The sequence below is a fragment of the Phocoena phocoena genome, chromosome 1, assembly GCF_963924675.1.
Source record: "Phocoena phocoena chromosome 1, mPhoPho1.1, whole genome shotgun sequence".
NCBI lineage: Eukaryota > Metazoa > Chordata > Mammalia > Artiodactyla > Phocoenidae > Phocoena > Phocoena phocoena.
The window spans coordinates 12,394,452-12,407,752 of record NC_089219.1 but is presented as its reverse complement, the minus strand read 5'-3'; the positions used below and the strand labels follow the sequence as shown (position 1 = coordinate 12,407,752).

At 56.8% G+C, this 13,301-nt stretch overlaps 1 protein-coding gene across 1 annotated transcript; it reads left to right on the top strand.

The window, feature by feature from the left end:
- The first annotated feature begins 1,739 nt into the window (after positions 1–1,739).
- Positions 1,740–11,593, top strand: ARHGEF19 (Rho guanine nucleotide exchange factor 19). Its single transcript, XM_065882940.1, has 15 exons — positions 1,740–2,177; positions 2,597–2,881; positions 3,056–3,164; positions 3,240–3,316; positions 3,634–3,896; positions 4,717–4,877; positions 4,982–5,134; positions 5,362–5,491; positions 5,637–5,711; positions 5,886–5,975; positions 6,152–6,312; positions 8,249–8,407; positions 8,726–8,805; positions 10,415–10,519; positions 10,982–11,593. Exons 1-15 carry the CDS (start codon positions 1,763–1,765, stop codon positions 11,137–11,139), a joined length of 2,421 nt encoding a protein of 806 aa, XP_065739012.1. The 5' UTR covers positions 1,740–1,762; the 3' UTR covers positions 11,140–11,593.
- Positions 11,594–13,301: the final 1,708 nt, after the last annotated feature.

Genomic DNA, 13,301 nt, shown 5'->3' with positions numbered 1-13,301 from the left:
CACTCTCACTTCCTCCAGGATGCCTTCCTGGAATGCCCGGGTTGAGCAGAGCCCAGCACCCTAATCTGACGGTTCCTCTGGGTTGGCTCTTGCCAACCTGGATTGTAACTGTTTTCATTTCTGGCTTCCGCACGAGACTGGCAATCCTGCGGGGCATGAAACATTTGCCCATGTGTCTCCCCGAGTTTTTCCGGGCTTCACATCTGTCTCTGAATATCTGGTCTGTCTGAAATTTTCAGTGTCTCTGTCTCTGTGTCTCCATCTCTGGGTCCCTGAATGTCTCAGCGTCTGTGGTTTTCTGGTTTTGAGTGCTTTGGGGTCTTGGTTTCTGGGTTGCTGTCTAAAGGGTCTCAGTTTTCCAGGTCTCAGTCCCTCGGTCTCTCAGTCTCTGTCTCCTGGGTCTCCTGGCCCTGCGAGGCTGGGCACTGCCCCTTTGGCCTGAAGGGGCCTCTGGGGGGGTCCTCGCTGCCCAGCCTGCCCACAGCGAGGCCAGGCTAGGGTAGGCCCCCGCCCAGCCCGCTGCCTGTTCCCTCCCTCCCTACCCGCTTGCCTTACCACAGGGTTTGATGAATCAAACTCTCTGTCTGGGTGGGATCTCCCCCAGCCAGCTGGGCAGAGAGAGGGCTTCCCCTGCCGGAGCAACCGAGCGACATCAGCAGTGGGCCTTGGCTGGAGAGGTGAGGGGCTGCAGGAGGGCAGCCAGCAAAGGGCCACGGGGCAAGGGCTGGGGGGCTCAGACCCCTTGATCAGTAGACCTGTCCTGAGGCTCCGGCAGCCTCCCTCGGGATGACGTCCTGCCCAGAGAGGACCCATTCAGCCTGGCCCGATCCTGGGGCGGGGAGCTGGGGTAGGGAAGAACCCCTCCCTCACCCCAAGCTGAGGGGCTGGGGCACTTCCCTGCCCGTCTCTTGGGAGGGCCCAGTCTGATCTGCGTGGTGGCCCGCCTGCCCGTGTGTGACCCTCCCAGCCAGCTTGGCATGGGTGTGGGCACCACTCAGCGCTAAAGGCTACAACTCTGGGCGCGGGAGGGGAGGTTGGGTAACACCAAAGCAAGGATTTCTGGGCCTGTGTGTTTGTATCTGCATCATGGTGTGTGAGTGTGAATGGAACAGGAGTGTGAGAAAACTTGAGTGGATATGGAAATATCTGATGGGTCATCATGTGTTTGTGAAAGTCTGAGTGAATATATGTACTTGTATAAAAATGTGTGTGAATGTGTGAGCCTGCGAATTAGAAATGTCTGAGTATATCTGTGAAAGTATGTATGTCAATGTGTACACTTGGAAGAAAACGTGTGTGGATGTACATGGAACAGACATGGGTTTGTGTGACAATGTGTGTATCTGTATGTCTGATTGCATGTCAATGAAAGTTAGGAAATGTGCAAGGTGCTTAAAAGCACAGACTCAGAAGCTAGACTGCCTGGGTTTGAATCCTGGCTCCATTATTTACCAAATAACAACTTCTGTGCCTCACTTCCGTCACCTATAAAAAGGGGCTAATAATAGTATCAACTCGGGGTTGTTGTGAGGATTAAATGAAATAAGATGTGTAAAGTACTTGGCCTGTCATTCAGTACGTGCCAAGTAAGCATTAGCTATTACTATATAATAAGGTGTGTGTGTGCTTGTACAGATGTGTGTACACAAGGCTTTGTCCAGGTCTCCAGGACATGGTGCTTACTGGCCAGCCCTGCTGTCCTGTGTCTCGCTCTGATGCCTTCTCCCCTGCAGGCCCAGGTGGGTGGCAGAGCAAAGGAGGAATGGACTGTGGGCCACCTCCCGCCCTCCAGTCCCATCTGGCTGGGCCACCTGGCACCGCCCACTGCCCAGTAGCTGTGTGCCAGCAGGAGAGTCTGTCCTTTGCGGAGTTGCCCACCCTGCAGCCCCCGAGCCCTGTGTGTCTGGATCTCTTCCCCGTCGCTCCAGAGGAGCTGCAGGCACCTGGCAGCCGCTGGTCTCTGGGGACCCCTGCTCCTCTCCAAGGGCTGCTATGGCCACCATCCCCAGGAGGCCCAGACACCGAGATCTCTACCGGTGGGGGAATGCGGCCCAGCAGGGCTGGCAGCTGGCCACACTGTCCTAGTGCCCAGTCCCCAGCTCTGGAGGGACCCTGGAGTTCCCAGCACCTACAGCCACAGCGCCGGGCCAGCCACGGCTCGGAGAAGAAGTCAGCCTGTGAGTCACTCAGGGTGGGGGGGTGGTGGCCTGGTGGGGAGGACGGGGAAGAGGTTGGGTGGCTCCTTTAGGACCCGTAAGCCCCCAAATTCCCCAAATAGGTGGGACAAGTGATAGATTTTAGTGATAAGGGAACTGGGGCTCAGGGGAGGCAAGTGACTTGTCTGAGGCTACACAGTGAGTGGCTGGCCTGGCCTCCCTGGTCCTTTGCCCACCCGTTGCCGACTGCAGTCAGGCACTTTGCTTCCTCTCTGCCCCTCGTTGATCCCATTACCCTGGGGAAAGTACCCGGCAAAAACATTGGCCTTTCTCATAGGCACATCCCGCTGATGCTCAGGGCCACAGAGCGGTGGCAGGGAGGAGAGGAGAGACCCCAGTGGATGCCAGCCTATTCTCTCTCACCCCACCTCCCCCTGCAGGGCGCAAGATGCGGGTGTACCAGCAAGAAGAGGCCCTTGGCAGCCCTGAGGCCCATGCTGTCTTCCTAGAGCCAAGCCAGGCGACAGAACAGGCCCTGAGCACAGCAGAGCCTAGGCCGCTGGAGCTGCCTGGGCCCACCCGAGTGGGCCTCGAGGGGCCTGAGCGGAGGCGCTTCTCAGCCTCTGAGCTGATGACCCGGTTGCACTCTTCCCTGCGCCTGGGACGGAATTCGGCAGCCAGGGCACTGACCCCAGGGTCAGGCCCTGGAGCTGCTGCCCGGGAAGGTACAGCCTCCTCCCCTGGGCCCTAAGAACAGCCCAAGAGCCAGACGCGGGGTGGGGCACAGCTCATGCTCACTGGATACCTGAGACTGGGGCCTGGTCAACTGGAGTGTGGTGGTGCCCCGGTGCCCAGCGCCATTCTTGGGGCCACCCTCCCTCAGCTCTTGCCCCCTCCAGGGAAAGCGTCTGGAAGAGAGTCACGCACTGTAGAGATGCGGGTGGACGCTATGGCGATGCCGGCTCTTGTTGACCTGAGCGGGGGCCACGGCAGCTGGCCCGAGCCCAGGTACCACCTCCCACTGCGGCCTTGGGTCCGAGGCGGGGTACAGGTGAAGAAGGGCCCTGACACTCCCTTTCTTAGGCTAGATGCGCAGGAAGAGCCGGCTCCGGGTTCCAGAAGCGCCAGCGAGCGGCGCCAGTCACGGTTCCTCCTTAACTGTACGTGGGAGGGGTCACCGAGGAAGGGTCTGGGGGCTTTGGTGTACTGGGAAACTGGGGTTTGGAGAGTTGAGAGGTAGGGCTCTTGTGAGAGGGAGAGAATTGAACTCTCAGTATCCAGCACAGGGGCTAGCACGCAATTGGTGCTCAAGTAGTGTTCGTGGAATGCGTGAGTGAATTAATGAATTCACTGAGTCCCGCTATCCGAACCATCGGAAAGGCTGGTTAAGCGAGGCGGGCCCTCGGGGGAGCCTGGGAAGAGCCGGGCAGGGCTGGCGGGCGCCCCACGGCCCTCCCCCGCCCCTCTCCCCGCCCAGCGGTCCTCTACCAGGAATATAGCGACGTGGCCAGCGCCCGCGAACTGCGGCGGCAGCAGCGCGAGGAGGAGGGTCCGGGGGACGAGGCCGAGGGCGCGGAGGAGGGGCCCGGGCCGCCGCGCGCCAACCTCTCCCCGAGCAGCTCCTTCCGGGCGCAGCGCTCGGCGCGAGGCTCCACCTTCTCGCTGTGGCAAGACATCCCCGACGTGCGCGGCAGCGGCGTCCTGGCTACTCTGAGCCTGCGCGACTGTAAACTGCAGGAGGTGGGCGCCGGGACCCGGCGGGCGGGGCCGGCGGGACTGCCAGCCGTGGGAGGCGGTCCTGGGGCCCAAAGAGGCCGGGGCAACATAAGGGGCGGGGTCAGGAGTAGGTGGTCCGCGGACTCTGCGGCGACGCGGGCGGCAGGGGTACCCGGCCAGCGGGACTACAAACTGCAGGAGGTGGGCATGGGATCCAGCGGGGAAAGAGGGGCCACAAAAGAGGGGCTGTCAATGGGGAAGATGGGTCTAGAACACGACAAGGTGAGGCTGGATGCAAGCGAGGACGCAGGAGCCCTGGAGTCAAAGACGAGTGGGGAAGCTCGATGGAGGGGCGGTGTCAACGGGGCAAGGCCTAGGATAGGGCAGGGCCAGAGGAAGGGCGGAATCTGGCTGGGCCTTATGACAGGGAACACTGAAAGCGGGGACTGGGATGGGGGAGCCATGCAGAGCGCAAAACGCAAGGTGCGCGCAGGACCTAGCGAGAAGAGCAGGGGCGGGGTCGGCGGGAGGGCGGGGCTAATGGGAGGGCGCACCAGGGAGGGGCAGGGCCATCAGAAGACTAGGGCCCGGCTGGATGGGCGGAGCTAGGGGCGCAAACCAGGGCTGCAGTAGGGTTTGGACAATCGCAAGAAGCAGGAGGCGTGTCTCCGAACCCCATCTGGCGCCAGATCCTGGGTGAGGCTAGAGAAGGGGAGGCGACACGCGAGTGCAGCTACGTCTAAGGAGGTGGTGTCCAGGACTTGGGGTGTGCGTGGTGGGCGAAACGGTCGCATTCAGCGTGGGCTGGTTCCGCCTTTTCAATCCTGCGTCCGCCCTCACTCAGGCCAAATTTGAGCTGATTACGTCCGAGGCCTCATACATCCACAGCCTGTCGGTGGCCGTGGGCCACTTCTTAGGCTCGGCCGAGCTGAGTGAGTGTCTGGGGGTGCAGGACAAGCAGTGGCTGTTCTCCAAACTGCCCGAGGTCAAGAGCACCAGCGAGAGGTGAGGGACTGGTCTGGCCTCGCCGGGAGTCAGGGACCGAGCCTGGGCTCCCATATCTGGGGTCTCATCCTGGTGCTGGCCCTGACCCCTCTCTGACCTTTCAGGTTCCTACAGGACCTGGAGCAGCGGTTGGAGGCCGATGTCCTGCGCTTCAGCGTGTGCGATATTGTGTTGCACCACTGTCCGGCCTTCCGCCGCGTCTACCTGCCCTATGTCACCAACCAGGCCTATCAGGAGCGCACCTACCAGCGGCTGCTGTAGGGCTGGGGGCTCTGAAAGGGGAGGTGGGGGAGGATAGGGGAGTCTCAGGCAGCAGTAGGCGCAGAGGACTGGGTGAGGGAGGGTGACCTGGGAGGGGAGGGGTACCTGAGAAGGGCTCTCTCCTGAGAACGCACCTCAAGGACAGATGGGGTGGCTGGAGTCGTGGATCCAGGAGTTCAGGGTCACCTGTGATCGCAGACCCTCCCCTCTCCCCATTTTCCAGCCTGGAGAACCCCAAGTTCCCCAGCATCCTGGCTCGCCTGGAGGAGTCTCCCGTGTGCCAGCGTCTGCCCCTCACCTCCTTCCTCATCCTGCCGTTTCAGAGGATCACCCGCCTCAAGATGCTGGTGGAGGTACCTAGAGGGCACCAGGCTGTGGGGAGGGCTGGGTGGGGGAGATGCTGCTGTGCCCTCCGCAGCCCCTTCCAGGCCCCCACAGCTGGGCAGGGTCACTGGGAGAGGTCACAGCCTGCCTCACTGTGCTGACCCCGCCCTCCAGAACATCCTGAAACGGACAGCACAGGGTTCAGAAGACGAAGACATGGCCACCAAGGCCTTCAATGCACTCAAGGAGGTGAGCTCGGCAGGGCCGGGGATGTCTGGCTTCCAAGGGCCTCCCCGGAATCCCTGTGTGCCTCTAAAGGAGCCCCAGCCTTCAGAGTCTCTGGTCCCCAGGTGGGAGCCTGAGGCTGGGCTCTGGGAGCCGGGGTAGGGGGCGCTGCAGGTGACCCACCTCTGGTCTCCCCAGCTGGTGCAAGAGTGCAATGCCAGTGTGCAGTCCATGAAGAGGACGGAGGAGCTCATCCATCTGAGCAAGAAGATCCACTTTGAGGGCAAGGTGCGTGACCTCAGCCGATAGGATGGGGCACGCGAAGGGGCAGCCCTGTCTCCTCCTTCCCTGGGGGCTGCAAGCCAGTTCATCACTGTCCAGCCCTCCCATCCCTTGCCCTGTGCTCTCTGCCCCGCCGCCCCCGGCCTGACCTGGGCTCCCGCTTGCCTCCTCTATCCTCCCAGATCTTCCCGCTGATCTCGCAGGCCCGCTGGCTGGTTCGGCATGGGGAGCTGGTGGAGCTGGCCCCGCTGCCCGCAGCACCCCCTGCCAAGCTGAAGCTATCCAGCAAGGCGGTCTACCTGCACCTCTTCAACGACTGCCTGCTGCTCTCCCGGAGGAAGGAGTGAGTCGGGGCGGGGGTGGGTGTAGATGAGCGTGGAGCTCTCTTCTTCCCCGCCAATGGGCTCACAGTCAGTCCATCTGACAGGCTGTGCTCCCAGGGCTCCCTGAGCCTTGGAGGTTCCCCTAGGAAAGGCAGAGCTAGGGCAAGTCCGTCTTCTGGACCTGAGAATCAAGGGCTGAACTGTGTGCCAAGAACTTTGAAGCTGCTCTGAGCTTAAGCTAATTGGAGCAGAGATTAAAAGCACAACCCTAGAGTCCCAGTCTCCCCTGAGTCATAATGATAATAATCAACATTTACTGAGCGTGTATTCTGTTCCAGGCATGCTATGTGGATTGTTCCCTTCAATCCTCTAGTCATCTTCCTGAGAAGTAGTCTCCCTTGTTTTTCTCAAGATCATGGAGCTAGTAAGTGCAGGAGCCAGGAGGAGGCCAGGTCTGTCTGATGCCAGATCGCAGGCTCTTAACTATTGTACTATCCTGTCTTCCATATGTAAAATAGAAGGGAGATTCAATGTGATAACATGTGAAGAGTTTAGCAGAGTGCCTGCTACATAATGAACATTCACTCAGTATTAGCCTTGATTATTATAAGTTTGGGATGAGGGAGAGACTTCTGGAATGAAGTAAGCCTTAAGGCTGGATGGGACATCTTATGCCATGAAAAGGATAGACATCCTATGCCATGAAAAGAGTTCATTGCTGATTTACTCATTCATTCAATGAAGCATCACTGAATCCCTATTCTATACTGGGCCCTCCAAAGTGTGTAGGAGCTCTCAGACCAGTGAAAATACATCCTGATAACCACCTGTTCAGGGTTTTGATGGAAGGGGGTAGTATATTGTAGTATCCCCTGGTGTGGGGTGAGAATCAGTAAAGTTTCACAGAGGAAGGAACATCTGAGTTGGGTTTTGAAGGATAAGTAGGAGTTTTTCAGGTAGAGGAATTTGGGGGGATATAGCCAAGTCACAGAAGGGTACAAGAGCAGGGTATGTTTGGGAGACGATGAAACCTAGTATGGCTGGATTTATAGAGGGGAAGGGCAGGAGAAGGAAGTTGGGATGTTGAAAGTCATGGCAGGGAGGCTAGACTTTCTGAAGGCAGTAGGGAACATGGGGAGTTAAGCAGAGGCGTGATATTTACTCCTGGCCAATTTGGAGAATGGGCTGGAAGGGCAGAGAGCAGAAGCTCTTGTAACTGCCCAAATGAGAGTAGATGCTCCAGAAGTGGTAATGGGCTTGGGGATAACTGGATTCTGGGGACAATAAGGAGATAGACAGATAGGACACAGCTACTGGTTGGGTGTCGGGGGAGAGGGAGGAAAGAGGTGAGAATGAGGACTGAGTCTCCTTTTGGGCAACTTGGTGGCGTCTTTCACTGGAATGGGGAACAGTGAAGGGACCTGGTTTGGGGTAGGAGATACTGGTTTTGTTTAGATGGGTTGAGATGAAGGAATTTATGGAACATCCTTGACCCACCCACCCACGCATCCTTCCCACAAGGGTTTATCAGGCCCAAACAGTGGGCCTGGCAGTGTTGGGCGCTGGGATACAGCGGCAAACGAGACAAAGTTCAGCTTCTCTACCAGTTAGAGAGTCAGACACGAAAACAGTCCATAGATCTCATCATGGGAGCTGCCCAGTTGGTTCTTTGGAGCAGAGCCTCCAGGAAGAGGTTCAGAGAGAAGTGGAAAGTGTGCCTGGGGGCCAGGGACTGGTCTCCATCACCTTCCACCTCTGTCAGTGAGCCAGCACGAATGGAGCCCCCGTTCCTTTTAGGGACTTTTCTGGCTGCCAGGGCAGCGGTGCCCTGTGCAGCCAGGTTTCTTTGAGGAGGGTCCTAGAGGGACAGGTGACCCCTTCTCCTCTCTTGCCATCAGAACTCACCTCGTCCTGAGGGTGGGGGCCAGGCTGACCTCGCCTCCTCTGGTCCTGCAGGCTGGGGAAATTCGCCGTCTTTGTACACGCCAGGATGGCTGAGCTGCAGGTGAAGGACCTGAGCCTGAAGCTCCAGGGCGTCCCTGGCCATGTGTTCCTCCTTCAACTCCTCCATGGGCAGCACACGAAGCACCAGTTCCTGCTGAGGGCCCGGACAGAGTGAGTGGGCTTGGGTGTGGGGAGGGGACCCCCCGGCAGGCACAAGGCCTTTATCTCTGGCTTCAGGATGGTGGCGTAAGGCTGGACATGGGCAGAGCTGGCATCCAGGGTGTCCTGCACCTGTTCTGTTCTTATGCTCAGAGCTGGGTGGGCACCGGCTTGGGAACAGGGCCATGGGTGGGCCCTGGGGTAGAGAAGACCTGATCCTGGGTCCCAGGTCTGGACATCGTACCCAGTTCTCCCACCTCCGGTTTCACCACCCTGGCCCTGGGAGACTGCACTCTGCATATTGTGACAACTCAACCCCCCTTTCCCTAGAAGCGAGAAGCAGCGGTGGATCTCAGCCATGTGCCCCTCTAACCCCCAGGAGGACAGGGAGGTCATCAGTGAGGGGGAAGGTAACAGCCTGCCCCCTACCCCCACTGGAGCCACATTCCCTGGGCTGGGTACCTCATTGCTCTCCCCTTTCCTCCAGCCCCGGGTGTCCTGTCGCCAGCGGGGCTAGTGCGAAGAGAGATCAACTGGCCTGGGGCAGGCAGGGGCAGCTCTGTGAAAGCTTGAAGGATGGGTAGGCTTGACATAGGACAGACCAACCTCCACGTGCACAGGTAGCACCCTGGAGATGACATAGCCTTTTACATCCTCCCACTTCGTCCCCATTTTACAAGTTAGAAAACAGATTCAGAAAGGTAAAATGACTTGTCCAAGTTCAGCTAGTAAGTGGCAGAGCTGGGACTGGAACCCAGGTCTGTCTCTAGCGTTGCATCAGTTGCAAAGAGGACGGAAACCAGAGTGGCTGGGGCGTGGGGGTGGGGGTGGTAGGATGGGGGATCTCCTCTGTTGAGCCAGAGGCTTCTCTGGGTGTGAAATGAGGCTGGTAAGCTAGGGTGCCGCCCGGTCAGAGGGCATCTTGGGTAGTGGGTACCAGGTGGCTTTGGAAGGTTTCTGAGAGAGGATGTTAAGGCTAAGCTAATGAAGGGGAAGGTAGGGGACTCCTTTCCACCCAGTACCTTCCACGCGCCAGGGTGCTAGGGGCTTTGTATACGCCTTTATTTTATTTAATCCTCACGACGATCCTATTAGTCATTAGTCAGAAATCCTATTCATTTTTCCTCTCTGAGAAAACTGAGGCCCAGGAATGTTAGGTAACCTGCAAGGTCATACAGCCAATAAGCTGGTCTGGCCCCAAGGCCTGTGGTTTTCCCGATACTCCCAGCCCACCTAGTGTGGTAGAAGCGGCTGAGGGCCTGGACTGGAGCTGATTCTCTGACTTGAGCTAGAGGTCCTGTTTGGGTTGGAGGGTAAACTTCCCACTCCAAAGAGGTGGTCAGGGAAGGCCCCTGAAGGATGGGGAGGGGCAGCCATGAAAAGATCTGGGGAAAATCATTCCTGGAAGGCGGAACAGCCAGTGCAAAGGCCCTGAAGGAGGAGGGAGCCTAGAGTGTTTGAGGAACAGCAGGGTGACAAGTGTGGCTGAGCTTCATGAGCGAAGAGAGAGGGGAAGATGAGGGAGATGAGGAGGTTAACAAGGGGGGGGCCACACCAGACTGTGTAGGGCTTTGTAGGCTGTGGGGAGGACTTTGGATTTTATTCTAAGAGGAGCGGGAAGCCCTGGAGGATTATAAATGGGGGAGTGATGTGGCTTGAATCTCAGCTGAGAAGGAGGGACTGGAGGGAACACCAGAGTAGCATGAGGGGACATACAAAGGGACCATTACTCTTTTGTGGGGGCTTTCTGGGGGCAGTTAGACCAGGAAGTCAGGAACAAAGTATTGAATTGAGCTGGGAAGATGAGAGCCCAGGCACAGAAGCAGTATCGAAGCTGGGAGAGACCGGATTCACCTAGAACTTGTGTTTAGGGTCAGAGAAAAGAGTGGCCAGGGTGGACAGAGGAAAAGCAGCAGTAGAGACTACCCTCCCAGCCCTTATTTGCTCCTGCTGCCTCTCCCTGCCTCCCCCTGCCCCATCCTACCCTGGGGACTCCCTCACTCTTCCTTGGGCTCTCAGACCGCCCCCAGGTTCAGTGTGTCAGGACATACAAGGCACTGCAGCCAGACGAGCTGACCTTGGAGAAGACTGACATCCTGGCAGTGAGAACCCGGACCAGTGATGGTGAGAGGGGCCTCCTGGGAAGGCCGCCCTGATGGGGCTTCGGTGGGCAGGAAGTAGCTAGGTAGCTAAGACTGCACAGGAAAAAGGTTATGCAAGTGTTGATCAACCACAGCATTCAAGAATCAAGTTTAAAAAATAAATAAATAAAATAAATTTTAAAAAAAAGAATCAAGTTAGACAAGAGGAGGAACTTCCTGCTTGCAAAGATTAGGATTGAGAGTAACTGATGAGGGAGAGTGGGAAACCCCTTCTCAGAGGATGTCAGGAAAAACAGGTCAGAAGCTCATCTACAAGTCTGCTAGAGGCATGCTCCTTCCTGGAGCTGGGGGATGCTGAGATGATGTCACCTCGGCCCCAGGGCTGCAGCTGAGGCTTGTATCAGGGCCTAGGTGTTTCCTCGCAGACCTAGCCCAGGTGTTCCTTCGATGCCACTGATGCAACTCCTGGCCTATGTGCCCTTAGGCTGGCTGGAGGGGGTCCGCCTGGCAGATGGTGAGAAAGGGTGGGTGCCCCAGGCCTACGTGGAAGAGATCAGCAGCCTCAGTGCCCGCCTCCGAAACCTCCGGGAAAATAAGCGGATCACAAGTGCCACCAGCAAACTGGGGGAGCCCCCCGTGTGATGGGCAGCCATGGCCTGGGACACCTGCTCCACGCCCGGCTCCTGGACAGGTCTGGAGGGGGCCTGCAGTGTCTCCATGCCCCAAGATGCTGGCACTGGGACTTCTGTTCCGAGACCTGGCGTTGAGAGTACAGGCTGGACACAGGAGGGGCTCTCCCCTGTCATACTACTCAGTGTCCACAATTCAGGGACGAGGGTAGTTTCTTCCTCTGGCTTGGGGGCCACAACTTGTGACCTCTGATATCTGGCAAGGGCTGGGGCCCTCTCCCTTTCCTGCCCTCGACACTGCCTGACTCTTGGTCCCTCTGGCAGGGACCTGGCTGGCAATGGCTCTGGTGCTGCTGGGTGCTGGGACCTGTACATGTATATATATCTGGAGTCTTCTGGCCTGAGCCTGTGTGGGCCCTGGTTGCTGTGACCTGTCTGTAAATAAAGTCCCATAATGCCTTTGCTTGGAGTCTGTGAGCCTTTTGGTGCTGCCTCCACCCCAGCCCTATTTCCCCAGCTAAAGATCAGGAGGGTCTCTGGCTGCCTCCCACTGGGCATTGGCCCTTCTGTAGAGTTTACCTCTTAACCAGAGGAGGGTGAGAGAGGGACTCTATATCAGTTAGACTGCTTTGGGCCGCAATTAACAAAATATCAGATTCAAACAGTCTTAAATATTAAAGAGAATATATTAGTTCTTGGATTTTTTTCTTACAGCTTCTTTAACAAATTATCACAAACTAGATGACTTAAAACAACAGAAATTTATTCTATCGCAATTCTGACCAGAAGTCTGAAATCAGTATCATTGAGCCAAAATCCGGGTGTCGGCCGGGCTGTGCTCTGTCTTGTAGAGGAGATGTCCTCTAGGGGAGAATTGTTCCTGGCCTCTTCCAGCTTCTGGTGGCTGCCAGCATTCTATGGCTTGTGGCCGCATCACTCTACTCTCTGCCTCTGCGGTCACATTGCCTTCTTTGTGTGTCTGTCTAATCTCCCTCTGCCTCCCTCCTATAAGAATACATATGGTTGGGGCATCCCTGGTGGCACAGTGGTTAAGAATCTGCCTGCCAATGCAGGGGACATGGCTTCGAGCCCTGGTCCGGGAAGATCCCACGTGCAGCTAAGCCCGTGTGCCACAACTACTGAGCCTGTGCTCTAGAGCCTGCGAGCCACAACTACTGAAGCCCATGAGCCTAGAGCCCATGCTTGGCAACAAGAGAAGCCACTGCAATGAGAAGCCTGGTCACTGCAACAAAGAGTAGCCCCTGCTCGCCGCAACTGGAGAAAACCTGTGCGCAGCGGCAAAGACCCAACACAGCCAAAAATAAAATAAATTAATTAAAAAAAAAAAAAAGAATACATGTGGTTGCATTTGGGGCACACCCAGATAATCTCCCCATCCTATAATCCTTAATTTAAATCCCATCTGCAAAGAACCCCCCTCCCCTGCCTTTGTCCTATAAGATAACATTCACAGGTTCCAGGGATTAGAATGTGGATATCTTTTGGGGGGGGAGCATTTCTCAGCCAACTGAGAAGTGTAGTGGCAGGATGGGCTTCAGGCAAGGCTTGATCCAGTGGCTCATTGATGTCACTGACAACCCAGCTTTTTCCATTTCTCTACTCTGTTGTCCCTATAATTGGCTTCATCCTAAGGCTTCCAGGGGCTTCTTCATTTACATCCAAAATGGAGGAAGAGAATTGTCTTTGTCCTAGCATTCCCTGTCAAAGTCCTGGGATGTTTTAGACCTGCTTGGGTCACATTGCTACCTCTGGGCTGATCACGGTGGCCGAGGAATGGTGTGTGCTAATAGACCTAGCCTAAGTCATGTGCTTTATCTCTGGAACCAGGTTATATTCTCTGGAACCCCAATGGATCCCCAAGTGGCATCTGATGGCTGCTGCAAAGGAGGAGTAGGTGCTAGGGAGGCCAATATTCACTGAAACCCAAGTCACCCAAGAGAGTGGAAGGACCTGGGAATAATGAGCTTGGAGATGTGTACACACCTGAGGGGATAGGAGCATCCTTCCTCTCTCAAGAGGAGGTCATGGGGCAAAGGAAACAAGTGAGTTAGGGTGGTCTGAGAGGGCAAACATGGGCAGACGGGAAGAAGCTCAGACCCATGAAGAAGGCTTTGGGAATGACTTTCTAACATGAGATGGTGCAGGGAAGGTGGA

Coding starts and splice junctions, on each gene's coding strand:
- ARHGEF19 (XM_065882940.1), top strand. CDS start 1,763: ATGGACTGTGGGCCACCTCCCGCCCTCCAGTCCCATCTGGCTGGGCCA. Junction 5,976..6,151: donor AGATCCACTTTGAGGGCAAG/GTGCGTGACCTC, acceptor CTATCCTCCCAG/ATCTTCCCGCTGATCTCGCA. Junction 10,520..10,981: donor GAGAACCCGGACCAGTGATG/GTGAGAGGGGCC, acceptor ATGTGCCCTTAG/GCTGGCTGGAGGGGGTCCGC.